At 39.1% G+C, this 21,951-nt stretch overlaps 1 protein-coding gene across 1 annotated transcript in view; it reads left to right on the top strand.

The window, feature by feature from the left end:
• The window catches only part of OCA2 (OCA2 melanosomal transmembrane protein), a 182,683-nt gene extending 173,498 nt beyond the window's left edge, over positions 1-9,185 (top strand). Inside the window, exon 23 of the mRNA XM_050910147.1 lies at positions 8,910-9,185. Within this exon, the coding sequence (XP_050766104.1) occupies positions 8,910-8,997 (88 nt within the window). The 3' untranslated portion in view covers positions 8,998-9,185. The remainder of the gene's footprint in view (positions 1-8,909) is intronic.
• The last annotated feature ends 12,766 nt before the right edge of the window (positions 9,186-21,951 follow it).

Here is a 21,951-nt window from a genome sequence, read left to right as displayed (position 1 = left end):
TGGAAACTAATGAAAGGTCAGCCCACTTCAAGTATGAGTGTGAAAAGATGACCTCTTATCCATAGACTAGTATGTGACAGTTGGTTTCAGATGAGTAAATCGGGTGTGTTAGGTTGTCATGGCCACCTGATACAGTCTCTCTTGTTATATAGGTTATACCAATTATACAGGTCTTAGGAAAAGGAAAGTGTTGAGGGCAGGCTCAGTTGGCCATCCTCAATGTGAGCACTTCCTCTGCGCTCTGTTTTCCTGGCTCTCACCTTGGCTGAAGGTTGGTACAAGCCTTCTTGGGGAAAGGATGCACCTGGCACATTCAAACATGGTTGGTTCACTCTTGATATTGGTAGTCAGGTAGAAAGTAAGTGGTGCTATCTTGGGGCAATCTTGTGAGTTGCTTTGGGTAATTGTATCATTCATGTCTAGAGTAACTAAATTTTTACCTGAAGCTGCAACTTATCCGTTGAAGACCCTGACAGGTGTTTCATGCCATAGTGCAGATAGATGGAGAAAAAGCCCCAACTTCTATGGGTGAAGTAAAGATGGGGAATCATTTTTTCTTATCATTATATTGGCTTTTCTGCCTTTGGTGATCTTCCAAAAGAGACTACAGATGAGATATCTGTGGTCACTTGATTTGTCTGTTTGACTCCTGATCCAGCAAAACACTTAAATGTGTTTTCTAAGTTAGGATGGAATTATTCCCATGCTTAAACAAGTGATTTAAGTTTAAGACATTTTTCAGGCCATTGGCTTGTGCATGTCTCTCTCCGTAATAATATCCCACCGAAGCCTAATCTAGAGAGCCAGGTAATCTGGATTTGAGTGGGCTATATAAATTTAGTAAAATGCATCTCAACCTGTGCAAAGGTCTCAATCTAGCTTCCTTTACATCCTGTCATGCCAATGAGCTTGATTTAAGTCATTCTCTCGCATTTAAATGTGGTGTATTTATGTTGGCTGTGGGGCTCTTAAGGCTTAATGTGGAAAGTTACTGTTTTTTCCCCCATTGTCACCTAGATACAAGGTTTTGAACACCTTGTGCACGTTGCCAAATTATTAATACTGATTCGTTCATTTAAAGGGATATTAGAAACACAAGGATAGCGGGAAAAATAACTCCTACAAATTTATCAGTGTTATGTTGCTCTTCCCCAGTAAAATATCACCATTCTCTCTGTGTTTTCAGGTTTGTTTCTGTACTTGAGCTTCTGTTCTTCCCTGGCTGTCTGTAGGATTTCACCATTTCCTGTTGGAGTTGTATGTTTAGTTTTAAAAGAAAGGTCGGATACTGTTGTCATGTAGTAACTAGTGTCTTGCTGATTTTTAGATAATTAATTACAGGTTTTTTTTACTAGAAGTGATGTGTTTGCCAATTCTTTTCCATGGTGCTTCATACAGGTTGCTAGCTTACCATGTATGAATAGGTTTTGGATAGTTATCGGAGTCATTTGTTCTGACAGTCCCGTATTTCATCTCAGTTGTACCACAGAGACCTAGACAGATACTGCAACAAATATTCTATCATTAGTCATTTGAATCTGCCAGGTGGAGCTGGCAGACCAACTATTCTCTTACAGTGAAACTCTGCACTTTTTTCTTTAGATAATCAGAATTTTGGAAGGCCAAGGAAAGGCCCATTGCTTGTTCTGCACATAAAAGTGTTGAGATTACAGCAAAACATCTTTAGGAGGACGTTCTAGACTGTGGGAGGCAAAACCTAACAACTTTACATTTTCTCACTCAGGATCTGATTTTTCCCTATCATCTCAGGTTCACTCTTGGCAGTGACTCTACGGGAAATCTTTGCATAGACTCAAAACAGATAGAATTTCACGGGAAATTATTATAATTTTAGCAATCAGAAGAAAATAGGATTACACGTTTTTTCTGTGATTTAAATTACACCGTAACTCCTGTGTATGGTAACTAGTAGGTAACCACACTGTAATTTTTATGTAATTCCAGACTATATGAAATTCACAGCAATTTAATGTTGAACTAATGATCACTTGCAGTTTTAGCCACCTGTTTTCTGAGCTACAACAGGTGTCTGGATTTGAAAGGGTCATGGGCATGTGATAAACATTTTGAATCTGTTTTCTTTAAGTTGTTAGTAAAGTCCATACTTTCCTTTCAGGTAAACTGGATCAGTAGTATGTCAAAGACTTGGAATGATGGAAAGGTTGACACAACCAAAATGACAGGAGACTCATAAGGCAGTCTGCATTGAAAGAAAGGGAAAGAAGAAATAGGATGACAGGAAAGTGACCACAGATATAATAAGAACAGAGAAATTGACCAAGAGGAAAATTCCTAGTGGCTTTGAGAGTAAGGCAGACAACAAATTAAAAATCTTTCCTTTCGTTTTCCATTCCTTCTCAAAGCCAAAGAAAAAAGGTAGGGAATTAATCAATAGAGCTAATAAAAATGGATTTTTTTTTTTCCAAGGAATTCTGATGTTTTCTTTTTTTAACAATTCGGATGAAAAGCCAAAATAAACTTTCGAGGAAATCTCTCCATAGGAGAATTTGGCAGCAAATGATCATAATGAAAATGAGCTATATATCTAATAACATCAGTACAAAAAATTTATAGATTATTTTGGATAAATCTGAAAAAATATGGAGAACTTCAGAAACTACAACATTCACAAGCAAGTCTTACATTTATAAAGGTAATTTTGTCCTCTCCCCTTTTTCCCCCCCAAAAAGGATTTAACTCTGCTATGTAAATCTTGGCTGAGCTACAGAAAAAGAACTTGCTCACAAAACCGTACTGCATTAGACTGTAACTTATGTAGACCTATATAACTTTTGTTAACTAGTTGAGCTCTGTTCTTCATCAAGGTAAAATTGTCCTATCTTCCATTAAAAAAAACCACCCTTCTAGAGTTCAGTTCATGAGGGTTATGATACATTCTTTCCATTAAGATACATGAATATTGTGGTTTTACCCTTTTGTTGAAAAAAAATATAAATGAGTTACTTTGCAAATTGAATTATGACACTTCATTAAAAGATGTAACTTTCCTTTCATTCAGAAATAACCTTATGTATCTTCTAAGTATACCCACACCTAAGTCTCTTTTTTAGGCTGCTTTCATAGGCATTTAGATGCTCTTTTAAAAATGAGCTTGTGATTATCAAACTTCCAGAGCAAAGCATTGCATATGATGAGAGACTGTCCAAGAATGAGAAGAATTATCTGTCATCTGTCCTTTGTTAAATATTTTCTGATGACATGCCAATCTTCAGGTGTGCAGATGATGCTTTCTTATCTTGTGTTGAATAACAGAGGAACAAGTAGGTGGGTGAGAATCACAGAATCGTTGAGGTTGGCAGGGACCTCTGGAGGTCCCCCTCAAGCAGGGCCACCTAGAGCCCATTGCCCAGGACCACATCCAGATGGCTTTCAAGTATCTCCAAGGATGGAGACTCCACAACCTCCCTGGGCAACCTGTGCCAGTGCTTGGTCACCATCAGAGTAAAAAAGTGTTTCCTGATGTTCAGAGGGAACCTCCTGTGTTTCAGTTTGTGCCCATTGCCTACGGTCCTGTCACTGGGCCCCACTGAGAAGGGCCTGGTGCCGTCTTCTTTACACCACCCCTTCAGGCACTTACACACATTGATGAGTTCCCCCGAGCCTTCTCTTCTCCAGGCTGAACAGTCCTAGCTCTCTCAGCCTTTCCTCACAGGAGAGATGCTCCTGTCCCTTAATCACCTTTCTGGCCCTTCACTGGACTCTCTCCAGTATGCCCATGTCTCTTTGTACTTGGGAGCCCAGAACTGAACACAGCACTCCAGGTGTGGCCTCACCAGCGCTGAGTAGAGGGGAAGGATCACCTCCCTCGACCTGCTGGCAATACTTTTCCTAATGCAGTCCAGGATACCATTAGCCTTCCTTGCTGCAAAGGCACATTGCTGGCTCATGTTCAGCTTGGTGTCCACCACGACCCCCAGGTCCTTTCCTGCAAAGATGAGGTTATACCTTCTGCAGAACATTCAGTATGAAACTGATATGAAGTGAGAAAAGCAAAATTTTTAGCCTGGTGCAAACTCCACCAGTCGAGTTTAAATTGTGCATTAAATTGCAAATACAAGTAGGAGCAGAAGTTAGCTTTAACTCTTTTTTAGTTCTTACCCCTGGCTACCACCAGGCTTCTTTCACTGCCAGTGGTTTGGTCTTGGGAGATTTCTGCTATTCCTTTTGCACTGAGGAACCACTGAAAGTTCCCCGTTTCCTTGGAGGCATGGTTCTTCCACAGATCCCCCCGAGGATGCACAGGCTGTGTAAGTTATGAGCTGTCAAGGAAGGCAGTGCCTGTAGATATGGTTTTTATGGGTAAGAAAGTTTCATATGTCATGTCCCAAATCAGGCAGAACGGGGCACTGAACCTGGATCTTGTACATCCTGGGTCCTGCTGGCTCTTGAAACGTCACAAAATAGAGCTGCAAGGTACTGTAGGAGATCAGTTTGTCCAGGAAAACTTAATTCAGACCCCAAAGGCTTCATTATTATTTAGCAAATAATATTGGATAAACCTACAACGTAAGACAACTGTAATATTCACATCTGTAGATACTCATTAAAAATGGGATTTATTCCCAGAATAATCATACACCAGTTTCCTTTTCTTCTAAGTCAATACAGGGCCAGAAATCTTGCAGTGAGGCAGGATCAGAAATAATTAGGTCATTACCAGTGAAAAGCTTCACTTTCCTTGCTGTTTTTGTGCCCATGTTTGACTTCTAATACATACTTCACACTTACATTCACAGAGTTTCATTTTGTTAATTTCAAATTCTCATTTTAGTTTGTTAAGAACATGCTGAATTCTGTACTCCACAGAGTCTGACATCTCTCCCGCGCTGAGGCGATTTGCAAGCTTTTCGCTACTGGATTGCTGAAGTTATTAATAAGTAAAACTTTGTCCAAGACAAATCCCTGGGGCTCTCACTTGAAATGCTCTCACTATCTCACACTGAACTAACATCTGCTTGTGTATATTTAAGCTGGGCGATTTCATTTAGATCGCAGTTTTACGTGTAAGCTTCTAGTCTGAAGAGGAGGAGGGAAGAGTGGGGTGAATGCTAGATACTGTCATCCATCCCTTCCTTGTGTCTGACCCCGCTTCCTCCCTGCAGTGGTGAAAACTCCCTGAGCTGGCTGTGGAGATTTGGAATGAACCTTTTGTACCATGCAGGGCATGTGTATCTCCTTGTCTGCAGAGAGGGAGAGGCAAGAAAATGCTACCCAGTGCAGGATACAAAAACGTATCTTTATGCCAAAGATGCTAATTAGTGTTTCTTACGAATCTGAAGTTTTAGTGCAAGAAAGACTTTTATGGCTTCTAAACTCTGCTGATCGGTTTTCCTGGACAGGAGCAACTGAATGACATGGTACTTTTCGACTCCAAGGAGTACACTGAAAACGAGAGTTGCTGGAAGTAATTTTTACATTGTTTAAAATGTGTTCTTAGATTTGATATAACTAAAGAAAACATAGATACCTAAACATTGTGTTGTATGTGGCCTGGGACAGGAACTGTATCTTCCTTTGGGGGAGTGCAATGGGTAATGTAATAGCATAATAGGGCACTGAACCAACTCAAGTAATTGATTAACTCTGGAGTAACTAACACTTACTGACTGAGCTTTATCTCCCCTCTCTCTGGTACACAAGGTCCACATTGAATTTGATCCAATTACATTAGCGCTCAGGCCAGCAAGCCTGAAATTCAGGCCTCAAGTTGAGGGGTAATTGTCCATGCAATGAGAATAATGGCTTCGTAGTTGTGCCCTACGCAAGCATGCACACTAAATGAAATGAGATTCCTCCCCAGACCGGCTGTGTCTGGCTCCAGCTACATATTTGACTAGCACTGTGATATTGGAGGTATGATCACAATACCTGCATCTTTGTATGTGGCCCTGTATAATTCATCCATTTTCTTGCAGAAACCTCCTCCAACCTGGAGCTAGCTTTTCTGTTCTCTTTTCAATGGTCGAGTAGCCCTTGAATCTTTTTGGATCCTTCCCTCCCCTTGCCAGTCTTCACAAAGGCGTTATATTGCCATTCACTGCTGAGCTGCTGTGCGTTCTCCAGGGAGGTTTGTTAGGTGGCATTAGTACAGATTAAGATCTACGCTGTCCCCACTCCTCCCAGTACCAGTTCATTGTTTGCTAACTGCGAGGTCAAGCAAATTCTGTTTTCTGTCAAACAACGGCTGGTTTTCTTATGAGAGTTGTAGCAATCTCTGGTTCACCAGCCTGTCATGTGGATACAGCTGCAGGGAGCATTCATTAGATACACTGAAGGATGTAGGAGGATTTTTCAGCCATCCTATTTTATTCCTATAGCCATTGCTGGTTTTGCTTTTTTGTCCTATCTGTACACTTTTATCTAAGTGTGATTAGGGAAGGCCAGAGATCATATTTGCTGAGAGAAGGAAGGAAAGGATCTGAGAAGCGGTTGGCTAGCCATCGATTTCTTTATTTTTTGTTTTTTTCTAAAATAAGTCCAAAAGATGTTTTAGCTCTGCTGTTTTACAGTATTATCAGCTTGATCATAGTCTAGTGACTGAATAATGATTCAGCTCTTTCAAGTAATGAGTCATTCAAAAGCAAGGATCTAACCAGTCAGTCTGGAAAAGAAATAACACTTATCTGCCGTATATTTACACATGTTCATATGAACAAAAAAAGAAAAATAAATCTTCCAAATGCATTTCAGACTTTTCAGGAAATATTTGAAAGCTGTGACAATCCTATGATCCTTTCTAACAATTCTTCATACCTTTCACCACTTGGACACAGCCAGCCCTTCTCTCTCCTCCTCTCCCTTTCTCTTTTCCCAAGTCCAAATACCAGCTTAACATTAATGGCTTTGAAGCCAGAATAGCAATAATAATGCCTGTTACCAAAATGGCAGAAGAGGCCAGCACACCCGGTTCTAAATCCCAGAGAGATGGAGGAGAAAGCCTCTGGAGCCAGCCATGGGAACTGTCCTTCTGGGGTAGATCTCGCAGGCAATATTGGGTGATGGACACAGGGACATGCCAGCTTCTTCAGGGGGATGTCAAGGAGACAGAACCGAGATGATCTGTCAGCCCTGACAGTCTTGCCCTTTGTACATTTCCAGCCTTGCATGGGTTTCCTTTTGTTCTTGGTTTGCCTCTGTCTTACTGGTATGTGAGATGGGCTCACTTTGATAGTAGGTCAAAAGCAGCTGTGAAGCAGGCATTATGGACAAACTTGTTCTTCACTAAATAATTCCAACATTTTCTTTAGAGTGTTTGGGTTTTATTAATTTCCTGATTATTCTGCAAACTTTATAGGTCAGGGCTGATTATTTTTGTGTTTGCAGTGACCCTCACTCCTGGTAAAATTCCCTTGTCAGTGACTTGAACCAATGGCTGTTAAAGGTGAAAGCACCTCTGATCTGCTGGTCACATCTATGCCTCCTTTAGTCAGCTTTTCAGCAAAACAGCAATGAAAGAAACATGACTTACGAGGATCTCAAGGTTTAGAGTAATGTCGCAGCTGCAGGTAGAAAGAGCAGACTGCAGTGAGCCACTGAGAAGTTTAATTTTCATTTTATGCAAGTGGTTTCATACCCTGAGGCAGTGGGGGCCAGACTTAATGCCCCAAGAGGTCCCTTCTAGCTGTAGCTTCCTAAAGAAAGGAGCTATTCATCCACCCAAGCTCAGACAGTGGTGTCCTCCTGTCACCTATGAAATGGACATCTCTTCATTAGTGCTCTGATCAGCAATGGCAGAGGGGAACAGGCTTGAGGAACATTCCTAAGGGCTCCTAACAAGCAAGGCAAAAAGGCACAACTAATATACCCACATGTAATAAGTAGGTCTTACTTCAAGGAAGAGAATGAATTAAATGCTGTACTTCAGAGAACATAGCCATGCTTTGATGAGGTTTACGGAAATTCTTGGCTGAACTTGACGAAAGAAAGTATGTAAGGAGGGTCATTTGTGGCATGATCACTTCTCATCTCAGTTCTCCTTGTGGTTTCAGTAACATAAAACAAATGAGTGTGATCACAGCAGTGGTTATTCACAGTCCCTCAGTATCATACAATAATGCTTTTAAGTTTCAGAAAACTCCCTTCTTTTCACACATATGGAAGACCTACACATCTAGCAGAGTGGGACTTGGCCAACTCCACAACATCCTTTCCAGTTGTCTGTCTCTGCTGCCTGTGTTTGTCAGGCTAAAGAAAGCTATAAAATCTGGCTGTTGTCTGAAAAGCTTATTCTATGGTGAAAAAGAAATAGCTGTTTTGATAGAACACCAAGGTTTTAGCACTTTTACAGCTACCTGGGGTTATTTCCAACATTCCATTAATATTCAAGTCTGTTAAACCTGGTGAGACCTACAGAAGAGGAATACTAGCTGTATGTGACTACTGATCAACAGGGAAACAATGTAATGAGTTTCAGCCATCGATTAAGTTATACAGTGCCATACCAGGGTTATACACTTAATCTGAAGTGATACACACTGGATGATCTATTCTAATGCTGCATAATTTGTAAGAATTGTTATTTCACCTGTATAATTGTATGTTGTCTGGGGGAAAAAAAAAAACAAACAAAACAACAAGGCATGCTAGATTCTGAGACAGAGTAAATTGGAAGAGATGTCCTGAAACCAATGAAATTATGCTAATTTTGACCTCCTATCTCTTAAATAGGATGGAAGTAGAAATGTGAGCTTGAATATTAGACTCCTAGACATTGTCATACTCTCAGTACATCCATGCTTTTGGCACTGCCATAAGCATATTCAAGGCTTGGAATGTGTAGGATAACTTAAATTTCCTTTTCATAAATTGCTTGGAGAACAAACTATTGTATTCTTATTAATCTTTCCTGTATTTTATTGTTGTTTCAGGTTAGGTTTCCCCATGATGATTGTGTCCTGTACCATCGGGATGTGCTATCTTCTTGTTGCTCATGTCGTAGTAGGTTGGAACTCATAGTAATTTATACTTTCAAGACTCAAAGAAGCTTTCTCTTTCATTTAGTTTATATATCAGAACACTAAGAACATACATAAAAGGAAAAAGATGTCTAAAACCCCAACATACAGTATCAATCAAAATGATTGTCAGCATCAGCATCAGGTTTGGTCATTCTTAACCTTCTGTTTTGTGAACAATTTGCAGAACTAGACAATCAAAATTAAAAGAATCCATACATTTAATTATGAATGCAATTATTGTGCAGATGAAAAGGCACCATCACAAGGGAATATGTTGTGCTTGAAAGTTTGTATTGACACAATCTGAGTAGAGTCACAGATGAAAAACTCATTCACAATAGCAGATGTTCAGTAATTTCTTTTTAGGGCTTCATTTGTCTTTGTCAATGTATTTAGCTATTTGTATTAAAGTAACTAATATTCAAGTTGTAATAATAGACAGTTAAGCAGAAAGTCTGTACACTATGAAGGATGTATCATTATCTACGTTTAAAAATAAACACATCTCCTGAAAATGTGCTGTGGAAGGAATTATTATTTTGGAACTGGGATTGCATTCTGCGGAGGCTTTGTTTTTCGTTTTAAGGCTCCTAACCACTGTCAAGCTACTCTTTTTCTTAAAATAAACTGATGCCCCTCTTGTTATAAAAGTACGGACAGAAAATGTGATAAAGCACCGGACATCTTCCATTTAATTATTAATTCACTTCTGTGATGGAGTACTCTAAATCTTTTAATAGGTTAATACACTATATGGAAGAATGAGATCATACTTTGGCTTTGATTTCCTTGTCTCTGATAATAATGTGTTAAACTGCATATATTGTTTTGTATAATTGACTGCCAGAACAGGTCAAACTTCTCATTACGAATATTAAGTCCTGTGAGGCATTCAGGGTCTCAATCCCCATCTTCCAATACCTTTGTGGGATTGGTCTGAATTACTGGCGGGTCTGTTTTATCTTGAGTCAGACAAATTGGCAACCTGGTGAGTGCATCCCAAGTGAACAAGGCTGAATTACAGGTAGCCAGTAGAGACGATTGAATGTGGCTTTTACTTGTGCTTAGTCCTTGAGATAACCTGGTAAGTGAGAGAGAAGCAGTATCTCTCCCGCAGAGGGTGTGAGGTTAATCATACATCCTGTCTTACTCATATACAGGTTGTATCCCTCACCTAGATATTTTTTTAAGTCTGAAATATGATATTAAGAGGCTAATGGAAATGAGTCACAGCACCCACTCAAAGGAAGGCTGGCTCCCACCCCTTCTAGTAGATTCAGTGGTAGCAGAGGAAGCGTGTGGAGTAGGAGTGGAAGAGCTCTCTCCATTGCCCCAAAACCTCCCACCAAGACTGCCAGCCCCATCCACACTTGGGCCCCCTGGATCGGTGAAGTCTCCTGCGGCGGGGCTGAGTTTGCAGCACTGTTGAAAAACCTTGAGGCTGCTCTAACAGTGACTAACTGTAGATCACAAGATCTTCTCCCAGAACAAGCATAACCTCCACTTCCTTTTATATTAAAAAAGCCCACCAAAACCAAAATTCTGCAAAAAGTCTGGATCAAAACAAAACAAAACAAAAAACAAACAGATGAGCCTGAAAGACACTCCTTCAGACAATTTGTCTGAAATTGCATTTGGCCTGTCTCACTCTCAGTGTAGAGACTTTTTCTTTGTGAGAGCAGTTTACTCTGTAATAACTGGAATTCTGTTTCAATTAAACAAACATTTATGCTAATCAGCTTAACATTGATCCCTGGTTAAAAATATTCACACAATATTTTATAACCCTCAGCATTTCTCACATTGGAGCAATCTTGGTGCAAGAACTGTTGTATTAAGCCTTAGAGAATGCAAAATCAGTCTCTGCTAAAACATGTTTGTTTTTGTATGTTTGGGGGGGATTGGTCTTTTTTCTTTTCTTTTTTTTTTTCACTCACATGATTTAAGGTTTTATTTTCTTTTCTATTCCATTAAAACACTGTTGGTATATAGGAGTATAAAAATGAGTCTATGGATGCACAACACAACTTATTAATTCTTTTTTATTGTTCTTTTTAAGGGTAAAAAACCTAAACAAAACCTAATCCTGCTCCTGGGACCTTGAAATCCTCCTGCCAACACTAAGCAAACTCATGCTAATAATGCGATCACATTAGCTGACATGAAAATGCATGTCTGCATTTACAGTTTGCTGGAAGGAGGAAGGTAGAAGTGCAGCAATTCTTTTCCACTTGTTTATCTTAGCAAATACTCTGGAATACTTTGGTGCGAGACAGATCTCACTGGCTTCAGAAGGAATACATCAACAGGACTCAAATGAGATTTTCTTTCTCTTATGTCGCTTGTCCTGTCAAAAGAAGGCAAGTAGTGCACAGGGAGTACAAAATCATATTGATCACGCTTTTGGGCAACCAAACTTAAGGCTAAATTAATTCTGCTTCTAGGAAATTTTTTTATGATATACTGTTTTCCTGAGGATTTCCTTCAAATAAACTGGCTTTCCTTCCTTAAAAAACCTCGTTGTTTCTTTTGCACAGCCAAGAGCTCAGTGAGAGCTCATACGACAAAGCAAATTGTAAAAATAAGATAAAGTTGTTTGTTTGCACAGGGCTTTACATGAGTGTAATGCAAATTACCCAGGTACTTCAGATAATTTCAAGGTAATGAAGTATATTTTTCATTGACTTCCATTATAGTTATCAACGTAATCTGCACATCAGAAGGGCACAAGTTACAGTGACTACATCCTTGACAAAATTAGTGTATAAGATCCCACAAAAATGGAGTGAATTTGAAGAGTGGGTGGAATTTATTTTTGCAGTGAATTTCTTTCTAAAAGGCTGAACAAAATATTAGTTAAGTAATAAATTATGTAAAAGTGTATTATCTTTAGCATGCTTGTGGCTGATCTCAGAGGACGGGATTCTCATTTTCACTGATATCCCTTTAGGCTATTCGGTGATGTTTGTTTTAATCCATAGAGTAAATATAAATATATGACTACTCTGAGATCCGTTTACCCTTTCTGAATGGTGGAAAATGCAGTAAGACAGCAATATATGAATTGTAGCACTACAGGGCAATGTAAGCAAAGCCCATTAAAAGAAACCATGTCCAGTAGATAAGCAGGGCAATTACTGAAAGCAAGGGAAGAAATAGGGACATACTAGAACTTCACCAAATAGTGAGCTATCTAGCAAAGAATAGCATTGAGAGTGCCGAAGGGTCTGCCCAGCCCAGCATCTCTCTCTGACAATGGGGCATAGTGGGTGCCTGTGAAGAACACAAGAGTAGACAAACATAAAATGATGTTTTCGCAGAATATTGTCCCAGCTTTCAGAGATTTCTGTGACCCAGAGACTTCTTGAATGAGAGATGGCATTTTTATATTGCATTGCACCTGATGGATTTTCCTTCCATAAACCTAGCTAGCTCCTTGCTGAACCTGTGTAAATTCAACATCTGTTACAAGGATTTTCACAGATAAACTATACACTGTGGGAAAAATATTCCAGCTGTTTGTTTTGAACTTGTTTTTTGCTAATTTAATTTTCATGACACTTCTCCCCCAACACCTTTCCCAAATCTTTTGGTTGGGAAGGGATGATGAATAGCCATCCTTTTTCTAAATCATGATCTTATAGACTTATTTCCAGCCTGGAGATCACAGTCTATTTGCTCATTTGTTATATGGAAATATTCTCATGTCTTTGCTCATCCCTTTTTTCACCTTCTGAAGTTTCACCATAGCTTTTTTCAGTTGAAAGGATGAGAAGTATAAACACTAACCAAGACACAAATACACCACAGATTTATACAGCAGCCTGCTGATTTCTTCTGCTTTTCCATTTTATTCCTAATAACTGTTAAGAGCTAATTCAGTTCTTGGACTGCTATTGACAAATAAACTGAGGAATATATTTTTATAGAAGAACATCTTATAATAATAAGCTGCATTTCCTGAGTGATAATTATTAGCTCACATTGTTTAGTACGTAAAGTTAAGGTTATTTTTGCTCCTCTATCTACATTACCACCATCCACAGTGAATGTCACAGGCCAATTTTTCCCAGTCACTTGCTCTTGTAAGGGTTTTCTATAATTCTTTACTATTAACTGTTGTCTTTGGTACCCTGAATAACCCATAGACTTTCACATTTAACCTTTTACTTCAAAATCTAGACCATTTGAAAATATGTTGACCACCACAGAGCCAGCCTGACTCCCTCCAGAGCTTCATGGAAGGGTGTGCTGGTTTTGGCTGGGACAGAGTCAATTTTCTTCATAGTAGCTAGTATGGGGCTGTGTTTTGGATTTGTGCTGAAAACAGTGTTGATGATACAGGGATGTTTTAGTTACTGCTGAGTAGTGCTTACACACAGTCAAGGCCTTTTCTGCCTCTCACACCCCCCACCAGCGAGTAGGCTGGGGGTGCACAAGAAGTTGGGAGGGGACACAGCTGGGACAGCTGACCCCAACTGACCAAAGGGATATTCCATACCATATGACGCCATGCTCAGCATATAAAGCTGGGGGAAGAAGGAGGAAGGGGGGGATGTTTGGAGTGATGGCGTTTGTCTTCCCAAGTCACCGTTAGGCATGATGGAGCCCTGCTTTCCTGGAGATGGCTGAACACCTGCGTGCCGATGGGAAGTGGTGAATGAATTCCTTCTTTTGCTTTGCTTGTGCGCGTGGCTTTTGCTTTATCTATTAAACTGTCTTTACCTCAACCCACGAGTATTCTCACTTTTACTCTTTCAATTCTCTCCCATATCCCACTGTGGGGGGAGTGAGTGAGTGAGCAGCTGTGTGGTGCTTAGTTGCTGGCTGGAATTAAACCACGACAGTGGGGAAGCTAGAAATACGAATCAATGCATGCTACAGACTGTAATTTGTGGTGTTCTAAGCAGACTTTGTCAAAACCAGCACATTGCTTGCATCAACAGCTTTTAACACTGTCAGTGCTGAACATCAGATCCTGTGGCCTTTGGGAATGTTTCCATAAGGGGCCATACCCCTTATCCTATGGTAGTTTAATTTCTTTAAGAGCTGTTGGACTGGATATATTTACTCTCTATCATAACTACAGATCAAATAAAAATGAGTTTAAAAACTGGAAATGTTTTCCTGTACTGCGCAGTGAGCTTTGTGAACACCTTGCTAGCAGATATTACTCAGATATGATTGAAAAAATATTTCTCATTTCTACGAGAGTATTTGAATTAAACTGTAGGATCTAGAAACACCCAGCTGTCTTGAAAAAGATATAATGATTTATTCTTTGGGGAATAAGACAACTCCAGATCGTATCTATAAAAGGAAACTTGCCTAATTGAATGGATTGTTCCACAGCTACTCATAAAATCTTATTTTAGACCATACTAAAGCTTCTTGTACCATGTCTTGGTTAACACCAAGTCTAGTCCTAGAAAGTAATTCTGGTTTTCTTAACAAAAATCAAAATAAAGTGTATTGTTTCTAAGAAACTGAATTTTAAAGGTACAGTTAGAAAGGAAAATTATTCGACCACCCAAAAAGAGGAAGGTCTCATCTAAGAAGTCAAATGTTATTTGCAAAGTATTTGCAAAAACTGTCTTCAGACAGCTTACACTGCTGACTTCCTCTGGTGACTCAGGATGATTTTATATTTAATATATGGGAATAGATTCAGAAAGAAAAGGCTTCTATTTCCTGCTGTGTTGCTAGCTTTCTGTGCAACTTTTTATAATCGATGGATTTGTTTCCATATTTGTTTCCTGATTTTACCCAACTTTCTGAAGTGCTTTAAAAAGGTACATTTTCTATATGGATGCTTTGGGCTTGGTAAAATAAATAAATACTGTTGATCAAATAGCAGCGAATTAGAGTTGTATGCAAACACCATCTATTATTTTAAAGATACTAACAAAAAATGTGGAAACATCAGTGTAACAGCTATCAGATGGTTACTCCTTACATTAACCACCATTAAAGAACTTATAGGTTCCAAATGGCAGAAAATCAGTGGCAGCTGAAATAGACAGAAAATAAATATGCTAAGCATGAGCCTCTGTATTTGTTGTAATGGGATGTTAAGAAAATTATTGGGAACCAAGTCAGAAAAAATAATGAAATAGCTGAAGCATTAAATTAATATTTCTGAAGTGAATTTACAACAGAGAATCCTAGCAATTCAGAATAAGTGCTAACCACCTCAGATGAAGTCAGCATACGAAAATCTGAGTGACTTAAGGACAACTGAAAATCAGCAAGTGTTGAAGATTTATTGAGAGAAGGATTAAAATCTTCCTCCATAGATGCTCTAGAGGGAGAGGATGAGGGAACAAACCCTTTCTTACACATTTCTTATTAGGGACAATATTATAGGATTAGCAGTATCCCAGTGCTACTCAAAATAATAAGAAGCAAAAGGGTTTTTGCACTATGTTTAAAGTAGATCACATGCCGGTGTTTCTTTTTTTAGGTTGCTGTTGCAACTTTGATAGGCAGCAGTGATTTATTAGCAGTAGTTTCAGTTAGTGCTTTGACTAATGAATCAGTAATGGAAAGAAAGCCCTCTCAAGATGCGGTCTTGGCCATCATTACTATTATCCTGGCTGGAGTAAAAGACGTGCTGCTATTTTTAAGAAAATCAACACACATTGGTTTGTCCATGATGTATGAGCTGCCCTAACTGTACAAGATAATAGGAGGAAGGGAGCTGCAGAGTGCTATAAACAAGAGACACAATCAGTGGGGAGTTATAGATTTTTCTCTTTTTCCTGCTTTCTCCCACGTCTTCCCCTTTCCTCTCGAATTTATCATCTACCAGACATTTTCCCTTTATAGACATCTGCTATTTTGAACCTTATTCCTTGTTCATTCACATTCTGTTCCTCCAGTCCACCAGTTGCCAAACAAAACCCTAACAACTCATTTGTTTTGCCTCCAGCCCCTTTCTCCAGACGGCCTGTGCCTACTTATCCTTAATAAAGTTTAAGAGTGGGGACCCCCCCCCCCCCCTTAACAAACAATGTTAAGGAGAATAGGGAAAAGGGTTATTTTTTCCTAAATTTCCTAATGTCAGTGATGTGCATAGTCTCCTTTTTTCCCTTCAGCCTTCTATTTAATATATTCACCTATTGCACTTTCCAACCTGTAACCTCTTGTGTGCGTTTTATGCATTGGTTGTGAAAAGAGTTACCGACACTGATTTGAAGTAAAAAATCACAGCAAGTTTGACAGTGCTGGGGCTCATGAACATAAATTGAAAACTTAAGATTCTCCTCAAATTGACTCAGGAGTGTTAATGCTTCAAGATGTTTTGTTTCTCATTGTCTTTCCTGCATTCACTTTTGAGCTCAGATGGCTGCAGATTATAGCCAATGAATTAATTTATTAAGCTCCCAGAATGCCTAAGAAAAGGAAATCTGTGAAGTATAATTCTTTTTTTTATTTTAGTTTTATAAATAAGGAGTAACTTACCTGCTAGATGGAAATCTGTCAAACTTTGTGTTACTTGTTTGATTATAGCACATAGGTTATTTCATTTTGATCCAGATTTTTAGTGATGGTTAAAGCTGTGGGTAATGTAATCCATTTCACACATTCTTTGTCTTAAAGGTATGTGCAAGATCAGTCCACGATCTCAGGAAACACATGACTGAATATTTATTTTTAACAGCTGGTTGGAAAAATGACTTTGGGTGTTAATGTGGGCATATACTCTGACCTCTGAGCAACATGTTTGCTTGTAGATCCACCAGCTCTGGGCCCAAGCAGTGTGACCTGACTGGCCAAAATGTGTATGAAAAAGATATTTTTCTGTCTTGAGTATGTGAAAATGGGAAGAAGTATTAATGTGAGACTGAAGAAGAATATGAATAACACGCTGAGGTTTTGTATCATACCAGCTGGAGTCAGTGAAGAGTCCAAATGTAATTTGCTTGAGCTCAAAGGCCTCTGTTAAACTACTACATACAATGTAAGGCATGTGCATGCACAACATGGACAGTGAATGCCAGCAAAATGTTGACAAGATACATTCCAGATAATAAATATTGTCATTATAGGCACAGTTTTCAGCGTTGCCAGTAAATAAGGCCACTTCACAGTTCAAGTTACTTGTCAAGAACAAGACTAAGGGAAGATGAATATGAAACACATTATCACACAGTCCTTTCTGTTGAAGAGCTTTAATGCTCTCATGTTTCAGAGACAGACTTCAGGGTTTGAAATTTGTCAGAGACTGAGGTACTGTCACAGACATATTTTTAGGTGTCCTATAAGAAAAATCCTCCAAGCTGACCTTGTCATAAGCCTTTGAAAAATCTTATCTGCTGCTTAGGCTGGCAGTTAAAACCTTTAAGACAGCATCTACAGTGCATATACTGCATCTGGGAGCTGCTGGAGGCTGAGCAAGGCTTTCACCTGAGAATTTACTACCTGATTTTTCTGATGTGCTGATTAGTCACAGTTGCAAATTGTAAACTGCAAGTTAGCGAACAGTTTTAATCTTAAACTTTCTTTGTCTCACTTCATCTATCCCGCTGAAGGGTTCTCGTGAAAATAAGTTGAGTGAGGTTTGTCAAATGCTCCAAGGATGTCCATGAGGAAATCTGCAATTCTGATTAGAGAAAAAAGCTTGAACAACATTCAATGAATAATGTGCGGCTACATCATGAATTGATGTAAAGCAACATGCCAAACAGATATTCATAGCACTTGTCGACTAAAGATGGCTGTGTTTTTTTCATGAAAAAATTATGTAATCATGAAAGTGAAAACTGTGTGATGAAGTAGACGAATAAAGAAGCTGCCTTCAACTTGAGTGTAAAACTTTTAATTGGGTATTTCTTGACTCTACAGCCTTTGCAAATTCTTTCTTGTTCCTGCGTGCAATAAAATACTTGCTGTAATCTTATTTCCACTGTCAGACTGCAAAAACAAGTAGGTGGTCGGATTTTCCCCAACGCAGGTTAGATTTGGAAATTTGTTTCAAAATAAGGACTCAAAATTAATATAAATATTCTACAGTACCAACAGAAACTGGAAATATTTTTTGTGTATCAATTACTATAAACAACTTTAGATAACAACAATATCTAGAGAACATATGTTATACACTCTGCATATAAACAGGAGATTTTAAAGTATTTAAATTTGTAAATATTTATATTTTAGATTTAGCATTTGTTATAAGAGCTTTTTAAACCTTTACTATAAGTTTGCCTTAACATAATTAAATTTTACATAACTTTTCTATGGGTCATATTAGACACTTTTTTTTTTATTGCCTTTGTAAAAGATTTATCAAACTTGGCATCTCTGCACTGGGACAAATTTAAGAATCAACCCATCAATACATTTGTCTGTTCATGGGATGGATATATGTATACAATGCGTATACTTGTTGCAAAGCAAACAGTAAAAGAATTTGCACGGCAAGCACTCAGGAGCTGGAGAACACCAAAATAAAAGTTATACACCCAAGCTTAGGTTTGTTCCTTTGTGTTTTACAGTTAAAACAGAGCCCTGTGCACGACCTTTGTGATAGATGGCTGCATTTATTCTCTTTGTGTAGTGTTGCCTGCAGCAGTCCTCCTTGGATTTCAAATGTATGGTTTATGTTCTCTGTTATAATGATTAATAAAGATACCAGATAAAATTGGACCTCACACAAAGCTGAGGTAGATTCTTGTGAAGTGGCTTCTTCCAACCTGATGCATTAAGCAGAAGTTCTTCAGAGAAAGTCCTTAATTTAGGAAAATATTTTTATTTATGAAATATATAAGTGATGTTTTGTTTCTAAAAAGGCATTTGTGCTCTTCTTTAATGGTGAAACAGTTGCTTAACTGCTTTCCTGAACTGGGGCTTAGATTGAATATTTAAGATTATTTATCTTGGTACTATTACTTTGACCCTCAGCACTTGGAGAAAGGGAACAAGTTTGTCCCTGAAAAGGTGCTGAACTACTGAAATGTGTATCTAATTACCCCATTTGTACATGCAAATCTGAATTTGGAGGGTTACAAAATAACGTGTCCCCAAAGGGCAAGCATTTAATAAAATAAACCTATCTTTCCCGAGAAGCGGGAAGAACAGCCATATTTATTGGTAGAGAAGCCTTCATAAAATCTTCACAAATCCGTGGGACTAGCAGCAGTGAGGACTGTATGTAAGCAAAGTTTCAGGGTGTCTGAGAAAGTACGACTTCTCCAAAAAAAGTGCAGCTGAGGATAACAGGGTGTCTGAAGCAAACAGTATTCTTTCTACGTTAATAGGTTTTGTGTTAAAACAAAATCTGCATAAAAGTCCTGGATTTTGTAAACAAGCTGTCAACAACACTTTTTATGTATTCACATTATGTTTTGGCTTATTATTCTTAGTAAAATTGATGCCAACTTGCATTACATTTGATTGTGGAATGATAAATACATCCCAGCGATAGAACATAAAGGGATTCATACAGTTTTCTCCTCTGTAATGCTAAGCAAAGTATCTTGTATACCATAAATACATGTTTGGCTCTTCAACATGCTTAAAGGGAAAACGTCTCATAATCGCAGGAGATAAGCAACAGTGAAGACACAGTGTCTCATTACAATTCAGAGGATGATAGAGGAAAGGGATGGCAAGAGGTTTTATGCGGCAGACAAGAAATGTATGCTCCGTTTGCAATCTCCATGCCATTTAACAAGGCAGTTAGAGTCAGACCTGCTCTCTTTTCTACATTTCTGGTGAGTCGGTGCCTAGCAGCTGGTTGTGAGCTTTTCGCTTCTATTGGCTTTATCATCATTATATATTGGGGAGGTGAATTAATCAGAGCTGCTTCAAACAGCACAGCAGTGACATTTGCTTTGGTAACTGAAGGATGACAAAGCTCAAGGGAGGCAATGAAAGGAGAGAGGATTTCTTCAGCCCTGCTCATGAGCCAAACTAACCCCTCAGGATGGAGCCATCGATTCTGACATGAGACATGTTTGCACCTGCCTTTTGGTGGGCTTTGTGGCTCTCCTCACGGAAGACCTGATTTAGGACTCTGCAATGGATTCTCCCAGGCTGCAATGGAGCAAGAAGTAGGACTTTGCCATCAGTAGGTTGCTCAGGAAGCAGTTCTGACTGATAGCATGAAAATAACCCCTCCACCCCAAACCATCCTGAGGGTCACAGATCCCGGTGGCTCCTGATAGCAGCTTCATTTCACACTGAGCTCTTCTGTTTTGCCGGAACTTTATAGTCAGTCATTGCCTCCAATGACAGCTCAAAACATCTGCTCAGGACAGAGAAGGGGGCCATCGCAGGACCAAAAGCAAAAAACAGCAAACACAAAAAAAACTCTCCAGAGAAGACGGATGCAAGAGAAGCACCAATAAAGCCCTGGCTGCACAACTCTCTCTGCTTCCTAGAAAGAAATGATTTGAATCATTTGGCCTGCTGGAAGGATCTGCTCTCTGTTGCTGGTGTAGTCGCAGAGGCCATGGCGGGTGGGATGAGGCTTCATGGCTGTAAGCAACTGTCAGCAATAGTGTCTCTTAAGGCAATTTCTCTCATGCCGCAACTGATATGGAGGGGAAAGGGTAACGGAGCCACAATCAAAAAGCCTGCAGGATACCCTAGCACTTATATAGTTGTTTATGTCATTGCAAATGCTGTTAGGTGGGTTTTAATACTGATTTTGTGCAGGAGTAAATGGTTGTGCAAAGGAGAAGAATTCTATTGTCACTCATAAAATCTTGTGCAGAATTGGCTCTCTTTCTGTGCATGCATCTAGGGGTGGGCCAGTGTAAATGGTAAATAAAACCAAGGAACTGTGAAGGAAAAAGAGATCCCTGTGGCACAAGGATGGCTCATAGCCTATGGCCATCTCAAGTCTGGAAATAAGTCTAGCAAGTATAATATGCACAAATGACTATGAGTTGGGTAAATCATTTTGAGGCAGTACTTTAGCATGCACAGAGCTTAGTGCAATCCATACTTCAGTGGCATTCTCCATTTAGGAGATGTTTTGGTCCCTATTAATTCTAATTCTAACTCTTCTGATCAAACTAGAGTGGTTTTTTTTTCAACATAACTTTATGGCCTGACCTTTTAAACCTGGCTCAGCTAAGTATCTGAAGCCCTGAAGTGGTCCTGTTGAAAATTTTTGCTAAATGCTCATTTTCTCCCCATGTAGCAAGAGCTTTTTGATTCCTCTTGTTTATTTCTGAGAAGGAACCCTTCCAAGTCTTCCAGCAGCTTTCTCACCTCTACAGTATAAATGGGTACCTCTTTAATGTCTCCTAAAGAAATTATCTCATCCTGTAAGCTAGTAGCTTTGGAAATGTTGTACATTTGTGCTAGTGTTAAATGAAATTATACTTAGAAACCTAAGCCATCAACTGAAATTGAAATTTAGTTTATTTCTGGAAACCTAGGAGCTCTTCTGATGGGATATGCAAGCCCGTATACTAACATAAAGTGACTGACTGCACATACATCTATAGGCAACTCACAAGAGGGGTCAGAGAAAGCTGACACATAAAGGTCTGCTCAGAGGTTACCTTTGTTACACTTGATGGTAACACTTTTGTGACTCAAAATGTAGAAAGATCAGCCTGTATTTTCTGTCCAGAGAAACCCTAGCTGGCAAATATATTGTGGCTGTGTTATAAAGCACTTGTCTTTTCAAGAGAAAGTGAATGAGACATAACCCTCCCTCTATCCATAGCTCTGAGACAACAGCTGGTTAGTAGCCTGATGAAGGCACGACTCTGCCTCTCCAGCAGTATCTTTTCTCTAATAATTATTAGCTTACCTGTTACTGTGTTAACATACACTTAGCTCTGTTATTAATGAGTTTAACTCCACTGATTATGCTTCATTATGGAAATTTCTGTAATATAAGAATGTCTCTGGCTCTGCTGGACTGGGTTTATTAATACATAATGTAGTGAAGTGGAGCCCTGTCACCTTTAAGACTGACCTACCCAGC

This window comes from Gymnogyps californianus, chromosome 1 (assembly GCF_018139145.2).
Source record: "Gymnogyps californianus isolate 813 chromosome 1, ASM1813914v2, whole genome shotgun sequence".
NCBI lineage: Eukaryota > Metazoa > Chordata > Aves > Accipitriformes > Cathartidae > Gymnogyps > Gymnogyps californianus.
The sequence above is the reverse complement of the archived record's forward strand: the minus strand, read 5'-3'. Positions and strand labels throughout refer to the sequence as shown.